Source organism: Pseudonaja textilis, chromosome 16 (genome assembly GCF_049901715.1).
Source record: "Pseudonaja textilis isolate UNSWEBS1 chromosome 16, rPseTex1.2, whole genome shotgun sequence".
NCBI lineage: Eukaryota > Metazoa > Chordata > Lepidosauria > Squamata > Elapidae > Pseudonaja > Pseudonaja textilis.
The window spans coordinates 3,062,436-3,075,495 of record NC_142005.1 but is presented as its reverse complement, the minus strand read 5'-3'; the positions used below and the strand labels follow the sequence as shown (position 1 = coordinate 3,075,495).

The 13,060-nt window shown below is 57.7% G+C and overlaps 1 protein-coding gene across 6 annotated transcripts in view; it reads right to left on the bottom strand.

Annotated features, from left to right (window-relative positions):
- Positions 1-267: 267 nt before the first annotated feature.
- Positions 268-13,060, bottom strand: part of PC (pyruvate carboxylase) — a 93,711-nt gene continuing 80,918 nt past the window's right edge. For all 6 annotated transcript variants that reach the window (XM_026717744.2, XM_087913816.1, XM_087913815.1 and 3 more), the window contains 11 exons: positions 12,682-12,826; positions 12,102-12,191; positions 9,297-9,518; positions 6,721-6,877; positions 6,107-6,347; positions 5,566-5,815; positions 4,092-4,336; positions 3,500-3,679; positions 2,864-3,109; positions 1,430-1,570; positions 268-1,236 (listed from right to left, as the gene is read on the bottom strand). In XM_026717744.2, coding sequence (XP_026573529.1) covers positions 988-1,236; positions 1,430-1,570; positions 2,864-3,109; positions 3,500-3,679; positions 4,092-4,336; positions 5,566-5,815; positions 6,107-6,347; positions 6,721-6,877; positions 9,297-9,518; positions 12,102-12,191; positions 12,682-12,826 — 2,166 coding nt within the window. In that variant the 3' untranslated portion in view covers positions 268-987. The remainder of the gene's footprint in view (positions 1,237-1,429; positions 1,571-2,863; positions 3,110-3,499; positions 3,680-4,091; positions 4,337-5,565; positions 5,816-6,106; positions 6,348-6,720; positions 6,878-9,296; positions 9,519-12,101; positions 12,192-12,681; positions 12,827-13,060) is intronic.

Below are 13,060 nucleotides of genomic sequence, written 5' to 3'. Positions count from 1 at the left end.
AGGCCCCACGGCCTCCTCTCTCCCGACAGTGGACCCCCCCACCCCCACGAGGGCCAAAGCGACCCACGGCCTGCTTGGTTTCCGCTCTGCCAGTTGGGGGGAGTGGGGGGGGGCTCCTCCTTCAGCGCCACGGCGATTTTGACCAGGGGCTGAAGAGACGCGGGCGCAGCCGGGGCCCCTCGTCCCGAGGGCCCCAAGGTCCCCTGCCGTTCTCCCGAAGAGGAAGCCGAGGGAGCCGCGCAACGTACAGAGAGAGACACACAGAGCCAGAGGCGGCAGAGCCACTGCGTGGCGCTTCATTTCGTGCCGGGGCTTCCACTGAACGTTTTGCCTGTCCCTCGGTCTGCCCAAGTGTCCGTCCACGATTCTCAGGCCCAGCCCAGAGGATTTGATTGGTCCAGGAGTTGGCAACAGGGAAAGCAGGATTGGGTTGCGCTGCCTCCTCCGGTGGGGGGAAGGAGGGGGGCAGCCCCCCCCCCTCCAAAGCAGCCCGGAGTCTCGGCTTAGCTGGCCCTTTGCGTCACAAAGCCCAGGGTGCGAACTTGGGCATTGAAACAGGAGGGGGACGGCGGGGGACGAAAGGAGGGGCCGGGGGCCGGGGGCTTTCTTTCCCCTTCTGGAAAAAAAGGGGTCTGACAGTGGGGCAAAACCTCCCTCCACCAATGAAGGAGACAGGAGGGAGGCGGAGAGGACAGGAGGGCCCCCGCCTTCTCCCAAACCGGCTCACAGCCTCCAGGGAAAGGGGGCACAAGAGAGATGGGGGGTGGGGGGAGGGGCTTATGCGCACCTGGCCGCAGCCGCTCCTTCTCCCTCGGCTCCTCCTCCCTCTACCAGGAGGAAGGCCACCCTGCTCCTCCCCTAGAGGAGGGGAGGGGAGGAAGAGGGAAAGGGGGAAAAAAGTGACAAAAGCTCTGGGGGCCTCTCGGCGGCCCCGGGGGCTCCCCAGAAGGGGCAGCCCCAGCGGTGGGGGTCCCTGGGACCAGGCGGCTACTCAACCTCCAGGATCAGGTCATCCCCTTCCAAGCTCATCTCGGGCTTGACGTAAATTCTCTTGACCGTGCCTGTCGTGGGCGAGTTGACCACCGTCTCCATCTTCATGGCGCTCAAGACGCAGAGCGGCTGCCCCTTCTCCACCTGCCCGCCTTCCTTCACCTTGATGTCGATGACCTTCCCCGGCATGGGAGCCCCCACTTGGCCCTTGACGTCCTTCAGGGCCTTGGGGTGGAAGTGCATCTCCTGGCAAGGCAAGATTCAGGGTGACAATGGCAGGGCGGGTGGGGGTCAGTGGCCTTAGAGCAGCGGACCTAAATGCCGCCCAGGAATAAGAGCCGCTGATCTTAAGGAAGGCCGACGGCTCCGCAAAGCAAAATCCAACCTGCAGGGACTACACGCGCTAAGACCGCCCCCCGCAGCCCGCCTCGTCCGCTACCTTCATGGCCTTGGTGTCCTTGACCAGGATGGAGCGCAGCTGCCCGTTCAGCTCGAAGAAGACTTCCCTCTGGCCAGCCCGGTTGAGGTCCCCCAGGGCCAGGGCCTTGATGTGCAGGGTCTTCCCCCGTTCCAGCTCCACCTGTGAGGGGAAAGAGCGCGACGGGGGGTCCTTTGCAGCCCCTCCCTCAGCCCCACTCAGGCCCCGGGGGACGGGGTCTTGTGCGAGGGGGTGCTGCCGCCTCAGAGAGGACCCAGGACCTCCCCCCCCCCCGAGCCCTTCTGCCGTGCCCTCAGGTTAACCGACGGGAAGACGCCACAGCGGTCGGGGGCTGCCGGGTGACTCAATGCCGCCTGCCATGCCCGCCTGGGGCTCTGCTGCTCCCCCCCCCCTCCGGCCCTTGGAGTCTGGGAAGCGGAGGAGGGAAACCGGGTCGCCCAGTGCTACTCTATCCCCACCCGTGTTATCCGAGGGAAGGGCTTTCCAGGGGTGTCCCTTCTTACCTACAGCCCCATCCCTTCCGTTCTCTTAAAGCGCATGCCGTAAGGAAACGGGTCGCATGAGCCAGCAACTCCAGGAGAAAAAGGCTAGGGTGGAGGCACTGCAGGATGCTGCACGGCACACGGCCAGGGGAAGCTTTGGGCTCCGCCACCGGGATCCGTGGGGCAGGCAGGCAAAGCATCGCGGGTTGCGGTGGGGAAATGGGGCGGGGGGAGTGAAGGTTGTATGCAATGAAGGAGTGAGTGAATGAGTGAGTGAGTGAGTGAGTGAATGAATGAATGAGTGAGTGAATGAGTGAGTGAGTGAATGAGTGAGTGAGTGAATGAGTGAGTGAATGAGTGAATGAGTGAGTGAATGAATGAATAAATGAGTGAGTGAGTGAATGAGTGAGTGAGTGAATGAGTGAGTGAATGAGTGAATGAGTGAGTGAATGAATGAATAAATGAGTGAGTGAGTGAATGAGTGAGTGAAAGTGAATGAGTGAGTGAAAGAGTGAATGAGTGAGTGAAAGAGTGAATGAGTGAGTGAATGAGTGAGTGAATGAGTGAATGAGTGAGTGAATGAGTGAGTGAGTGAAAGAGTGAATGAGTGAGTGAGTGAATGAGTGAGTGAATGAGTGAGTGAGTAAATGAGTGAATGAGTGAGTGAATGAGTGAGTGACCGAGTGAGTGAATGAGTGAGTGAATGAGTGAGTGAATGAGTGAGTGAGTAAATGAGTGAATGAATGAGTGAGTGAATGAATGAGTGAGTGAATGAATGAGTGAGTGAGTGAACAAGTGAATGAAATGCCATGTTTGTGTTCCTTCTCGGGCAGACTAAACTTGTGCTCTTCACCACCAGTTCCTTGGCTCATTCCTGGGGGGGGGGGGTGTCCAACTCCTGGCATCTTGACCAAACACTTGACGCTTCCGGGCTCTGGGCTCTGGGCCTCACCTCAAACTCCTCCGCTATCTTGGGCCCCTCCAGGAAGAGCCGCGTACTGAGACATTCGACCGGCCCAAAGGTGGCCGTGAAGTCCTTGAAGTCGCTGAAGACCGCGGGGTACATGGCGGCAGACAGCACGTCTTCCGGGGTGATCTCCTCGTGCTTCTCACACAATTCCTGCTCCAATTGGGCGAAGTCCAGAGGGGGCAGGGAGGCCCCGGGGCGGCCCTCTAGGCGGGGCAGGTCCTTCAGCACCTAGGAGAGGAGAGTTGGGCTTTGGGGGGGCGGGGGCGGGAGGGCAAAGTCACCCTGATCTCCTCCTGACTCGCCCGGCCGGCCTCCCACTCAAGTGCCCCAAAGCAGGCATCGAGGTGCGTGTGTGCGTGTGGGGGGGGGGAGCAGAGGGGGTCTGAAAACCTCGCTTTCCCTTTTTTTCCCCCTCCAAGAATAATTCCGCCAAGAAGTGGACCCTCCTCTGCTGCTCCGTGTCTCTGATGGGCAGGCACCCCGAAATGCAACGAACAACCCCCCACCATACCAAATCCTCAATATGAAGTTAAGACGAGGGGGCTGTGGGCTCACTCCCCCCCCGCCCCCACTTTCCCTAGGCTCCTGGGGGCCAAGGCGGGCCCTCCTCCGTCCCACCTTGGAGCGGAAGGGCTCCGGGAAGCCCCCGTAGGGAATGCCGATGTAGCCTTGCAGGAACTCCACCACCGACTGGGGGAAGGAGAGCTCGTCCGCCTGAGCGTCCACGTCTGCCCGTGTCAGGTTGTTCTGGACCATGAACTGAGCCAGGTCCCCCACGATCTTCGAGGAGGGCGTCACCTGCACCGGGCGGCAAGGAGGGGGTCACCGGCTGCCTCTCCCCGGGAGCAGCCGGAAGCCCTCCAGGCGGACCAGGGAAAGGCTGGAGGTGGAGAGTCCAACGGTCACAGCTGCGGCGGCGGCTTTTCCTTAGAACAAGCGGTGTGCTCAGGAAAACCAGGCCAGCCGCTGGCCAGAAGGGAGGGTGCGCTTCGGCCACAGAAGCCCCTTCCTCCAGGCGCAGAATGCTGGTCTGGGCCGCCTGTGGCCTTTAGGCACCTTTGAACTGGAGACCGGCAACCTTTGAGGAGGCCGGGAACAAATCTCAGCCGCTGGCTACACAGGGAGTTAGGCCGAGGCCTGGAAGCGGGTTGAGGGCTGCTTTGCCTGTGAGGAGGGGAGGGAGGGAGGGGGCTGGGGGGGGCGGACTGACCTTGATGAGGTCGCCCAGCAGTTTGTTGGCCTCCACATAGGCCTTCTTCACCTCCTTGAACTTGTGACCCAGCCCCATGCTGTGGGCCTGGAAGTGCAGGTTGGTGTACTGCCCGCCGGGGATCTCGTTCTCGTAGACGTCCGCGTTGCCAGACTTCATGGTGGCCGTGCAGTCGAAGGCCGCGTAGAGGCCCCGGGCCACCTCCCAGTATTCGCTGTAGTCAAAGACTTTCTCCATCTGGATGCCTGGGGGGGGGAGGGGGAATCCTTCCCATCAGCCCAGAGCGGTGGGGGGGCAGCCCTGCCCCCCAACCTCTGCTCCGACCGCTGTTGGAAGACACACACACACACCCGAGCCCCACTTTCGGACACCTCCAGCCAGCTAACCAAATCAACAAACCTTCTTTCAAGGTTGAAGATGGCCAGAGCGGAGTCAGCGTGCGCCTTGGGGGGCGCAGACTGGATCCTGGTGACTCACCCGCTCCCTCCCCACCTTCCCTGGGGCCAGAGGGCAACGGGGCCCCTGGTCTCAGCCCGGCTGGGGCGTTGCTAGGGGACAAGTGCCGGACTGACCCAGCTCCTGAATGGGCCCGGGGGCTGGGGGCTCCCCCCTCGCTCTCTCTCTGCTCAGCCCGCCTCACAGGGGGCTCGTGGGGATAAAAGAGGGGAGGGCCTCTGATTGGAGGCCTGGGCAGGGTCCCCTCCCCCCTTGGGGAATCCGAGGAAGCCCCCCGCTCGCCCAAGGTCCAAAGACGTCCGGGCAGCCCAACCATCGGCCACAAAGCTCCTCCAGGAAGACGTGACCTCCCTCCGGAAGTGAACCAGCACGAGGAATAAAGTTACCGAGACCGAGGAGTTCAGGTGGCCCAGAAGGCCGAGAAGCTCCTTGTGCCCGGCAGGCGGGCAGGCAGGCAGGGAGAAGGACGGCTCCACGAGAGAATCCCAGGGGCAGGAGGGGCCCTTGAGGCCATGGAGTCCAACCACCCCCCCCCTTTTTATTAAGTACAGCCGTAACAGGAAGCCAGATGTGGCTTCTATTCCACTCCTGTCCCAGACCTCAAGGGCCGACAGGCTGGAAGTGACCTCTGGCTGGCTCCGGAGCCTTCCAAGGGCGGGGATAGCCCTGCCTGGACTTCCCTGGCACGCGCGCACACACACACACACACACACACACACACACACACACACACCCCTTCCTGCTTCTGTTTTTGTCAGCTCTTCTTATAATTCTGATTTTAAAGATTGTTGTAAGCTGCTGTGGGTTCCCTTGGACTGACTGGCCCCGATTCCTTCACTATATCGTTTTATTTCTTCTGGAATTGGGATTGTCTAACCGCTTAAAGCGGCTCGGGGGCATTCGTTCTCCTGCTGCAGAGCCCCCAGGCCAGGTGGGAGGGGGCCAAATCCTGGCTGCAGACTGGCCTGGGCCGCCCTGGGTGGGACAGGCGAGGACCCCGTTCGCCCCCGCTTCAGACCTGTGTCGTGCTCCGTGCCACGGGTACAAGCCACCATGGCGCCCATGCTTGGTTGGGAAGTCATGCCCGACATGGCGTCCACCGCCACATCCACGATGTCAGCCCCGGCAGCAGCACAAGCCAACATGGAAGCCACGCCGGCCCCCGAAGTGTCGTGGGTATGAATGTGAAGCGGGACGTCAGGGAAGTGCCTGCGCAGCGCCCCCACAAGCATGGAGGAGGCCTGCGGCTTCAAGACCCCGGCCATGTCCTGCAAGGGAAGTGGGCAGAGGCTGCAGGTGAGGAGGAGGAGGAGGGAGGGAGGGAGGGAGGGAGGGAGGGAAGGGGTGCAGGTGCAGAGGAGACAGACCCCGTGAAGCCGAGGAGTGGGCATCGACTTCCCTCCTGGAGCCAGGCCAGGAGGAGGAGGGGGATAACCGGCTCCCTCGCACTCGCTCCTCCCAGCCCCAAGTCCCAGGAAACCTCCCTGGCGGGAAGGGGTCCCCACCCCGGGCAGGGCAGAGCGGGAGCCTGCAGGCCAAGCCTTCCCTGTCCTGCCTACCTTGATGGCCAAGATGTGAGTCCCAGCCTTGACCAGCTCCTCCGCCAGGCTCACGTAGTAATCCAAGGTGTACTTGGTCCGGCTGGGGTCAGCCACGTCGCCTGTGTAGGAGATGGCGGCCTCCACCACCCCCCCGGCCTGCCCGGCGGCCTCCATCCCCAGCAGCATGTTAGGGAGGTAGTTGAGGGAGTCGAAGACGCGGAAGATGTCCATCCCGTTCTCTTTGGCCATCTGGCAGAACCTGCGACGGGGACGGAGAGGAGCCCTGAGCCGAGGCCGGCCCGGCACCACCTCTGGGCTCTGCTTCGGGGCCTGCTCGGGAGGGAGGGAGGGAGGGAGGGAGCAGGCTGCCCGAAGGCAAGGATGTCGGGTTAATGTGGGAAGCCACAACGGCTGGAGCTTTTCCTCCGGGGTGACTGGACTTCCAGGAGGGGCCGAAGGAGCGTAAAGGGTTCAAAGAAGCAAAAACAACCATCTTAGCTTGTCGAGCACAACGGGTCGGGCTGCCAAGATAAACCCCAGGAAGGCAAGACCGGTTCTGAGGAAGACGAGGAGAGCGGGAGGCCAACGGGGCGTTCCCTTCCTCGAGCGCCTGGAAACAGCCCGCCACTTACTTGAAGACGGCGTTGTCTGGGTAGTTGGTGTAGCCCACCGCGTTGGCCCCCCTCAGCAGCATCTGGAATGGGATGTTGGGGATGAGCTCGCGCAGTTCCTGAAGCCGGCGCCAGGGGCACTCGTACAGGAAGCGCATGGCCACATCAAAGGTGGCGCCTGGGAGGGAGGGAGGGAGGGACAGGAGGGTCAGCAAGCTGGGTCTCTTGGGAGCTGCCCCCCCAGCTCCCCCCCCCCCCCACACACCTTTTTAAAGAAATACTTGGCTGGATTTTTCCATTTTACTCATCACTTAATGAACAGAACTGTGACTTTTTTTAATACGTTTACATATCATATCCAATACAATCTATATATTCTATTTCTATACTTTCTGCATTTGTCGCATACACTTTTTCTTACTTCTCTTGCCTATCCAATTGTACAATTTTTCCCATATTGTGTACTATTCAGAGTCTACTTTTCCTTTTAGTTCAATGGTCAATTTATCCACTTCTGCACACCCATAATTTCCTTTAATTACTAAGCCTTCGGATGGCATGCAATCTTTCTTCCAACGCTCAGCATAGACTAGCCTTGCTGCTGCTAATACATGGAACACCAAATGTTTTATCTTTCTGCTGTAATTCCTTTTCATTATCCCTAAAAGAAATAGTTCCGGGACAAACTCTATTTGGCCTCCAATTAGTTCCTGTAACCACGTTTGTATTTTCTTCCAGTATTTTTTCCCTTCAGGGCACAGCCACCATGTATGATAGAAGGTGCCGTAATTTTGTCTGCACTTCCGGCAGTTTGGAGTTTGCGTTTGGATAAATCTTGGCCAATCTTGTGGGTGCCAAATGCTAGCGATAAAACATAAGTCCCAGCTCCCTTGATTGTCAGAAAGGAAAATACACCAGGGAAGGCTGAGCGTGTGTCCTCTTTGATAGCAACTCCAAAACCCAAAGGGTTCCCCGCTGGTCTGATGGCTGCTCCTGGGTCAAGCGGTCTGGCTCTGGCCTCAGTTGCAGCCATGGAGCCAAGTTCAGCTCTCTTGTCCCCCAGCACTGCCCTCCTCACAGCAACATCCCCGCTTAAGGGCCTTAACTCCACGAGTTCTACATGCCACACAGCCATGTCATGCCTGCCAAATTCAAGGATCAACACGGTAGGCAGAGAGACGCAGCCCGCCTGTTTCAAAACTGCCTCTCCTCAAGTCTTTCGGATGGATCAGACCTAGGAAAAGAATCAGATCCATCTGGGAAGGATCTGGGCGAAGACCCTCGGGGCTCGCGGTGCAGCGCTGGTGAACTTGCAAGGAAGGGAAGATGCAGATTTAATAAGGATGAAGGGACCACGCGTGGGTCATCGTATCAGTAGGAATTTGACTGCAATAAGGGCGACGTTTCCATCGGCAAATAGCTGGGCTGGCAGTTTGTTCAAGGTGACCCAGCCTCTCCTGGATAAAGGAGCCATCGACTGGACGAAGAAGTCGCTCGGAAGAGACCCGTTCCAAGTTGGGCTGGACTGTAAACGTCCCGTGGAGTTGACGAAGAAGAGTTGAACCTGCTGCTCCCGAGGAGCCGGGGAGGATCCTCAGAGTTGTCAGTTAAAAGCTTTGTGTGGCTTATGATCGCACCAGAACTATCCCAAGACGGTGTGTGGTAGGATCCACCTGGCAGCGATGCATTCTTGAGGGGCGACTCCTCAAGGAACTATTTTGATTTCGTCTCCAAGCCACCCATTTTAGGGAAGGTTGTTGAGAAGGTGGTCGTTATAGCCCTCTAGGGTTAGGAGTGAGGGCCTGAGGTTGTGGTGATTCTCCTTTTTCCAAAACCGGCTCCAGGAAACAAAAGGTCCGGCTTTTACCCCACATTTACCCTCCCCGTTAAGTTCCGCCTGGCGTTGACGGCTGAGGAATAAAGGACCACCAGAAGGATGGACGTACACAGCTCTGCCTTCTAACAGTAGAGAAAGCAGGGAGCTCAGGATGAGGCCTCTCCCAGGTAGGCCTGGCACCACAGCGGAAGGCCCACCAGGACGGGCGGCTGTGTTGAACCCAGGCCTGCTGCTGACTGACTGTTCCCCCAGGGAGGCCTTATTACTGCTTTTGCCACCAATTTTTTCTGCTGCTGTTGCAATTCTCTGCCCTCCCAGGCTCTGAGGAGAGAAAATGGGGCCCTCTATTCTGCTGACTTGGCTCGGGAGTTTTAACGTCTGTCTAATCCTGTCAGAAGGCTGTGACAAGGTAACAATAAAGCCAAATCCTTGCTAAACATTAAACTATCCATTTTATGCCATTCTGAAGTTCTTTGCGTAATTTTGTTGTTTTATTTACTGTTCAGATTTGCTGTTTTCGACCATTTATAACGCTGCGCCTTCCTTCAAGCTCAGGATTATTTGCAGGCAGGATAAGCCTGTCCGTTTATTTCAGAGCTGAGTGCCTGGCTCCAGGGTGAGCCGCTGGTTGCAAGAACCCAACCCAGAACTCACGTGGGCATCTCCACCTGGGACGGCCATCCACCTGCCCGCCAGAAACCTCCTCACAGGAGCTCTCGGACTTCCTGGGGGGCCCCGAGGACCCCGGCCGCTCTCTCACCTCCCCAGTTCTCGATGCTGAAGAGCCGGCTGAAGTTCTGGGCTACGAAGGGGGCGATCTTCTTTAGGTCGTGGGTGCGAACACGAGTGGCCAGCAGCGACTGGTGAGCATCCCGGAAGGTGGTGTCCATTAAAAGCAGGCCCGGATGCCGGCGAATGGCCTTGGCGAAACCCGCAGGGCCCTCGCTGAGAAGGACGTCCCGGAAGCCGGTGGGGAGCTGACCTGTTGCGGGAAGAAAAGGATGGTGCTGTCTGCAAAGCAGAGGAAGCGCCAGTAAGAACCTCACTCCTTTCCCAAGAACAGGGAGACCAGGGGACTCTGATCTAAGAAGGTTAAAGCTGGCAAGCAAACACCTCCCCGCCTCTCCTCGTGTCCTTAGCCTCTAGGCTCCCCACGAGCAAGAACAACTGTGGGTCAGTGCAAAGTGACAAACTGTCACGTTTGCCCGAAAATAAGCCCTGGACTGACTCTTTTTCCGTGTGCCTATAAGCCCTACCCCCAAAACAAGCCCCGGTGGAGATTGCCATCAGCCTGAAAGGGCATGTGAACACGCAGTGTGCACCCTGCCAGGCCCTGAGTTCGGGTCTTGCTCAAGCTGCTGCTACGATGAGGGCGAATGGTGGGTCAGGATCCGCTGCCTGCTCCTGGCGCCACTGTGCATCAGAATCGCCTGCCTCTATTAAATTGGCTTCAATCCGACCCAACGTCTCATGGCTTGCCCACGGCCACCACAGGGCAGAAGGTCACATGGACGTCAGATAAGCCTCGACAATGCTAGATAACTCACAATTTGCTTCCAACAGTTGGCTCTGCGCAAACTCCCCTTTTTAAAAACTGTTTTCCCAGCTGCAGCTAATGAAGGGAATCAGGGCCTTTTCCTCCCCCGTAAGCCAGGCAACCCATTGTTGCTCTCTTCTCTGTTCTTCCCTGTGCACCCTAGGATGAAGAGAAGTTGGGCCTGGGTCTTCCTCCGAATTCCCTGCCTTACTCTACCTCTCCCCTGCTCTGCCCAGCTGGACTTTGCCCTTCCCCAGTTTCTTCCACAGCTAACGGAGCCCCATTCCCACTCCCTGTCAGCTGCTCGGCCTCCCCCTCCGAATCAGATTCTGACAGGGGTGTGACAATAGAACTGAACGCAGTCTTGGAGGCTGTTAATAAGATTTTAACCTCCTTACTTCCTCCCCCAGCCAGGTGAAGCAATGATTTCCCTTTTCCCATGTTTGTTGAAGGACATCCTTCACTGGGGTTTACTGGAGAGAGCCCCACCAGGGTGACAAGACTCAGCAGAGGCCTGAGCCCCCACCTTCCAGCCTCCTGGGGGATACAGCGGGGGCTGCAGGGTTGCCTGGGGGCCCTTGCAGAGGAGGGTGCCTGGCCAACCCCCACGCTTGGCCTCCTTGGTTTGGGTGAAGGGAGTCTGTTGGGCCTGGGACCCGCTCTGAGAAGCAGCCGACCCGAGAAGCCAGCGCAGAACGGGGTCTTCCTTGAGATCTCAGGGTGTGAGGTGACTTTTAGTGTGATTCCCCCGTACGGCTTGTACAAAGGAGCCTGGCTGAGGTTGTGAGGCAGGACAAAGAAAATACACGGACAGAAATCAACTTCTAGGACAGATATTACGAACCAAGATTGTGAATAGTAGAACAAGGAATCTAGGACTGGAAAGGGACCTCCGAGGTCTCCTAGTCCACCCCCCTGCTCAAGGCAGGAGACCTTACACCATCCCTGGAAAGGAATACAAATTAGATTGATTCAACCAAAGATAAAGTAGGGACCTTGTTATCTCCAGCAACCCTTCACGGACTTTTGCTGAGCGGGAGCGAACAACAAGGCTCCCCAGATTCGTTTAGGATAAAGGCCAAGATACGAGAAGAGATATTGGTTGTGTTTTAAGAGAAAGCGATAACTTACTAAAATGGTTTATATTGTTATTAACAGAGAAATCCTTTTATAACTTTCTTTTTTCTTTAGTCTTATTTTTCCTTTTTTCCTTCTTTTCTGCATTTTCTTCATATTACTTCATTTTTAGTATGTTTTAGTTTTTATCTTTTTATTGTAATAAAATTGCTATTCAAAAAACCCAAGGCCTGAGCAGGTGGAGCCGAAACCTTTTCTTCCTCTGGGGGGGCTTTGAGCAAAGCCAGAGAACTCTGGGTGCCAAAGAGCAGGGGGGGGGGGTCGGGCAGGGGGGCTCCTTCCTCTCCGGGGCAGGGAGGGAGGGAGGGAGGGACCAGGTCCCTCCATCCAGCTAATCCGACCTTTCCTTCCATTCTCTCCACAGGTTTATGACGCTGAGTGACGCGGAGTCTCTGTTCCCCCAAAGGCCACTAAGCCTTGGCTTCTCCAGAAGAATGGATTATTACGCCATTCTAATGAGGCTGTATTGATGGGTTTATATGCTTGTATCTCTGTTTTAACCTGCTTCCGTTTGGTGGATGTTTTCTCAATGCTGGGAGCTTCCCAGAGCCACTCAGGCACGTTGGGCGAGTCTACCCATCAAATCAAATCAATCCAACGATTATTGCGTGCGGCTGTGTTCCCGTCCTGCTTTTAACCCTGTTCCTGCACACTGGAATGAATGGAGGCTGCAGAGACTTGCCCGAGACTTGGGCAGTTTATGAGTGCCACCAAGTCAGCAAGCCATTGGCCATCCTTGGCTGTAGATGGTCCCCTGGGACTCGGAGCTGCGGCATCAGCACCGGGGCCTTCCGGAGGCCAGCGTTAGTCCGTCAGGAAGGCCCAGCTGGATGGCTTGGGGGAGGCTGGTTCTTCTGGAAATCAAGGCAGCTTCTGGAAACAACAACTCACCTAAGGTCACCGCCGGGACTACCGGGTCAATGGGCGAAGGCCGGGCTTTCACTGGGATGGGCGTGGTGGGGCCATTTACCATGACATGACCTGGAAAGGAAGAGGAGGAGAAGTCAACAGGGGTTCGCTGCCTGCAGGGTCTCCTGGCCGCTGGCAGCACGAGAGAAAGGCCCACGTCCCCTGACCCGGTCCCGCACTTCCGTTTCTAAGAAATAGCCCCAAGATGATTCCGATTCACTTGGCTTCCTTTCTCCCTTCCTGCCCAGTCAAGACCTGATGTGTGAACCCGCCGAGGACCCAAAGGGAGGCAGCGCAGAAGCAAGTCGAGCTGCGGTCTCTGCCGCTCCAGGGGGAAGGGGTGGAACCAGGCTTGAAGGGACAGGAAAGCGGGTGAAATGGAGGCGGGGGAGAGATTCTTCGTCATAACAGCCGGGATGTGGTGGGTCCCCTTCTGCTGGGCGTGTCCAGGCCAAAAGAGAGGCAGCCATTGGTCCCGAAGGATTTGGGTTCCTCCTCCCTTGAGCCTTGCGAGGGAGAAGGCAGCCCGGGACGCCTTTCAATGGCCGGATGCTAAACCTACCCAGGTAGTGCAGCAGCTTCTGAGCTCTGTTCTGGCCGGCCCGCAGGTGGAAGAGGTCTGGGTTTTCGTCAATGAACTGGGTGTCCACAGTGCCATGGAGAAACTGATCATTGCTGAGCACGTTCTGCAGGAAGGGGATGTTGGTCTGAAAGGGAAGGGAGAACAGCTCAGGGGAGGCGCTACGGGGGGGGCTCTCTTTCTGCATCCCTCGACAGCCCCAGGCGCCTCTTCGGAACCGAGCATTCGCTCTCTGGCTGCCTGGTCGGGATGAGGCTGGAAGCCCGACTCACCTTTTCCAGCCAGCCACCTAAACCTCCCCCAAACTAAGGCCCAGCACGGGCTCTCAGAGGGGCAGAGCCACTGATTATGGACCTTCCGA